Source organism: Meles meles, chromosome 8 (assembly GCF_922984935.1).
Source record: "Meles meles chromosome 8, mMelMel3.1 paternal haplotype, whole genome shotgun sequence".
Taxonomy (NCBI): domain Eukaryota; kingdom Metazoa; phylum Chordata; class Mammalia; order Carnivora; family Mustelidae; genus Meles; species Meles meles.
The window spans coordinates 11,663,517-11,667,828 of NC_060073.1; the positions used below are offsets into that span (position 1 = coordinate 11,663,517).

Genomic DNA, 4,312 nt, shown 5'->3' on the forward strand with positions numbered 1-4,312 from the left:
CCCATCCAGGGTTCAATCTCATGACCCTGAGATCACAAGCCCAGCTGAAACCAACAGTTGGACACCCAACAAACTGAGCCACCCCAGTGCCCCCCACCTCTTCAGAATGAGGGGATTCTTAATCCTCTCTCCCTTTCTCCATTTGCTGGATGAATGGAGAGATTCTTAGGACCTTGGGGAAGGTGGAGCCCAAGGTGGAAGAAGTCTGTCTCTCTAAATGATGCATGGAACAGCTCTTTCTAAAGACCAGCACTGGCCTGTGCCATGAGCATCAAATAAATTTTTACTCCAGTTATTAAGTACTTTGGTTTTGGATGTTTTTGTCACAGGATTTTATCTACTCTAACAGACGAGTGCCAGCTTCTGTGGCTTGAGCTTTATTAGGAAGAAAGACATAGTCTAGTAAAATCAATCCCAGCAAAACATCAGTTGGATTGTTAGGTAAACCTTCTCCGGTATCTTTCTCATCCCTTTCATTACAAAGACTAGCAAATTCCCAGATTCAGTGATTAAGCCTTCATGCTTTTTATGACCCTTCCTTTACCTTTTGATGGATTGAATGGGAAGTGTTAAAAAGTTGTGGGTTCCCTATGTGCAGAAACAATAAGGAATTTGGGCCTGACTCATCTGTGATTGGGATAATCCTACTATACAATGAGGAGTCAGTTTTTTTCACCAGGGGAGTGATTAGCATCTCTATTTGCTTAAGCCTTGCCCAGATCCAGGTGAGCTGTCCACAGCCTTTACACCATCACTGTTGTTTCTTGATGAATTCTCCCACTCACAGCATTACCTCCTTCTATGTTGGAAGAAACCATGGCCTTGGGAAGGATCCTCTCTTCCCAATAGGAATCATGGATTTGCATCACTTAAGGGACCACAAATGGAGTTCTACATTCCTGACTTTCCTCGTAAATGTCCACTAGTGGTATTCTCACTTCACGAGTGTGCTACTTCATGGCTACGTTGAGCTTACCGTTGCACAAACGTGGCATATTTTTATAATGGTCTCTCCCCATTGGTAATACTGGTTTTTTTTCTTGGGTTGTGTTTTTCTGTCTCTTCCCCTTGAAAAGGTCTACTCACTAGAAAATGCCTTTTGAAACTCTCAGGTAAAGTGTCTGCAATATTCCCACAGCACTTTGTTCATCTCTTCATTAATGCATTTTGGGATATGACTCTAGGAATGTGACTATATTTAATCTTTTTTCAACAATCTGAATCCTAGTACTGTCAAGCACATAATGTGTGCTCTGTAAAATATTTGCAGAATGAATAATTGAAAGTGAGTAATGGAAGTGATGAATGAGCTTCACCTTAAAGCAGTGTCACCTAGAGGCCCTTAGCACATACTATACTACAGAACCCACTTCTTTGAGGACTCCCTGATATCCATTGATACCCCTTTGTTTTTGGCATTAAAGTGATCTCTTCCCATTTTGAGAAAGTGAGGTTTAATGTCTATACTTACCTTTGGGGGCTATCTCATTCTTACAGAACTTAAATCCTTTCTGAATGCCCTAGTCGTTTCTTTAGTCTCCTCATGGCTGACTTCATTTCCTGATTCCTGAGGGTGTAGATCATTGGATTGAGCAAAGGGGAGATGACAGTGAAGGTGACAGAAATGGCTTTATCTGTGGGGAGGGCAGTGAAAGGCCGGGCATAGACATAGATACAGGGCACAAAATGCAGGGTCACCACAGTGATGTGGGAGGTGCAGGTGGAGATGGCTTTCCTCCTCCCCTCCCCAGCGTGAGACCTCAGCATAGCCAGAATGACTGTATAAGATATGAGGAGAAAGAAGAAAATAAACCAACTGACCAATCCATTATTGGAAATCATCAGGAGCTCCAGAGTGGAGGTGTCAGTGCAGGAAAGTTTGAGGACCTGAGGGACATCACAATAGAAAGTGTCAAGAACATTTGGTCCACAGAAGGGGAGGGGAAGCAACAGAGAAATCTGCACAATGGAGTGGACAAAGCCCCCCACCCAGGAGGCCAGCACCAGGCTAGTACATCGTCCCTTACTCATGATAGTCATATAGTGAAGAGGTCTTGAGATAGCTATGTAGCGATCAAAGGCCATGACAGAGAGAGAAAAAACATCTGCTCCTCCCAGAAGGTGGAAGAAGAACATTTGAGTGATACAGCCATTGAAGGAGATGGTTTTTCTCTTTGATAGAAGATCCACTAGGACCTTGGGAGCAGTGATGGAGGAAAAGCAGATGTCCAAGATAGAGAGATTGCGGAGCAGGAAGTACATGGGGGTGTGAAGGTGAGCCTCACAGGTCACAGTGACCATGATGAGGAGGTTTCCCAGCAGAGTTGTCATATACACTATAAACAAGAAGACAAACAAGATCCAGCTCAGTTCTCGAGACTGGGTAATACCCAGGAAAATAAATTCTTTCACTCTGGTATAATTTCCCTGATCCATTGGGTCACAGATCCTTTTCAAGTATATGTTTGGAAGAAATAACAAAGCAGTTAAGGAATGTGTTATAACATCCACTGTTGTCTTTTCTGTCTCTTGACTCTTGGTGTTTTCCTTGGGAGGAAGCTCTTTTTCTATGCACGTGTTGGGCCTGCAATTCAGCATGCCACCAGTAGGTGGAAGATTATCTGGGTTTTTGACTCCCGTCATCCAAGCTGATGGGTCACTGAAATACAGGTAACAGGTCTGTGAACTTACTCAATTGTACTTTTAACAATATAATCTGACACTTAAAATAATAAACAATAAGCATAAATTTGACTACATGAAGAATTTTGTTCACAAATACACTATCACAAGAGTTAAAAGATAATCTACAGATGGGATGATGTATTTACAATATGTATATTTGAAAAAAAAATCATGTCCAGGGACTGGAAGAGATTATGCTGAGTGAAATAAGTCAAGCAGAGAGAGTCAAGTATCATATGGTCTCACTTATTTGTGGAGCATAACAAATAACATGGAGGACATGGGGAGATGGAGAGGAGAGGGAGTTGAGGGAAACTGGAAGGGGAGATGAACCATAAGAGACTATGGACTCTGAAAAACAACCAGAGGGTTTTGAAGGGGCGGGGGTGGGTGGGAGGTTGAGGAACCAGGTGGTAGGTAATAGGGAGGGCACGTACTGCATGGAGCACTGGGTGTGATGCCAAAACAATGAACACTTTTATGCTGTAAATAAACAAACAAAAAAATCATGTCCAGAATATATTAAAAAAAGTCTACGAAGCAGGGGGGAAAAAGATGACAACTGGGGTGCCTGAGTGGCTCAGTGGGTTAAGCCTCTGCCTTCAGCTCAGGTCATGATCTCAGGGTCCTGGGATCGAGTCCCGCATTGGGCTCTCTGCTTGCCAGGGAGCTTGCTTCCTCCTCCTCTCTCTTTGCCTGCCTCTCTGCCTACTTGTGATCTCTTTGTGTCAAATAAATAAAAAAATGTAAAAAAAAAATGACAACTGGATCAGAAAATGGCAAAGGCATGAACCAGAACTGCTCAAACGAGAATATCCAACTGCCAGTTCAACTTGATTAGTTATCAGGAAAATGCAAATTAAAAGTGCAGGAAGGAACTACTACCTACACACCCACATGGCTAAATGGAAAATGATCAGAAATGCCAGGTGATGGTGAAGATGTGGAACTGGAACACTCATACAGTGCAGAAGGGTGTGTGAAATTGGCACAGCCACTCTATAGTCAGGGTCTATCTGCTCATGCTGTATACGTATCTCATAGGATGGAGATATGTACCTAAGAACATCTCTTTCACTCCTAGGAAGTCTGTATGCACGTCACATGCAACACAGGACATATCCTACAGTGTTCTCAGCAGCACTATTTGTAATTGCTTCAAACTGGAGAAAGACACAAACACCCACCAACAGTAGGAAAGATAAATTGTGTTAAATCCACACAAGACATCAGTGGGAATGATCTACACTGTGCGTAATGGTATAAACGAACCTTGTTATGTTTATAATGTAGAGCCAGATTATCCAGGCACAAAGGAACTCACACTCTTTTATTTTGTTCACAAAAAGGATAAAAAGGATACAAAATGAAAGGAAACATGAGGGAGGTTTCTAAGGTGCTGATAAAGTTCTGTTTCTTGATCAGGGTGATTGTTATAAAGGCGTATTCAGCTTGCGTGAAAATTCATACAGCCATACATTCATAGATGGGTGTTTTCTGTATGTATGTACATCATACTTTCATGAAATGTAAAACATAATAATCCTGTGGTGATTATAACATTTTAATCTCATACTTAAGGAATGAATTTCATTGAAAGTGACATGAATTGGACCACTCACTTTCA

At 42.0% G+C, this 4,312-nt stretch overlaps 1 protein-coding gene across 1 annotated transcript; it reads right to left on the reverse strand.

Annotated features, from left to right (window-relative positions):
- Positions 1-1,500: 1,500 nt before the first annotated feature.
- LOC123949313 (olfactory receptor 4D9) lies at positions 1,501-2,436 on the reverse strand. Its single transcript, XM_046016713.1, has one exon. The coding sequence runs from the start codon at positions 2,434-2,436 to the stop codon at positions 1,501-1,503; it is 936 nt and encodes a 311-aa protein (XP_045872669.1).
- Between the last annotated feature and the right edge of the window lie 1,876 nt (positions 2,437-4,312).

Coding starts and splice junctions, on each gene's coding strand:
- LOC123949313 (XM_046016713.1), bottom strand. CDS start 2,436: ATGGATCAGGGAAATTATACCAGAGTGAAAGAATTTATTTTCCTGGGT.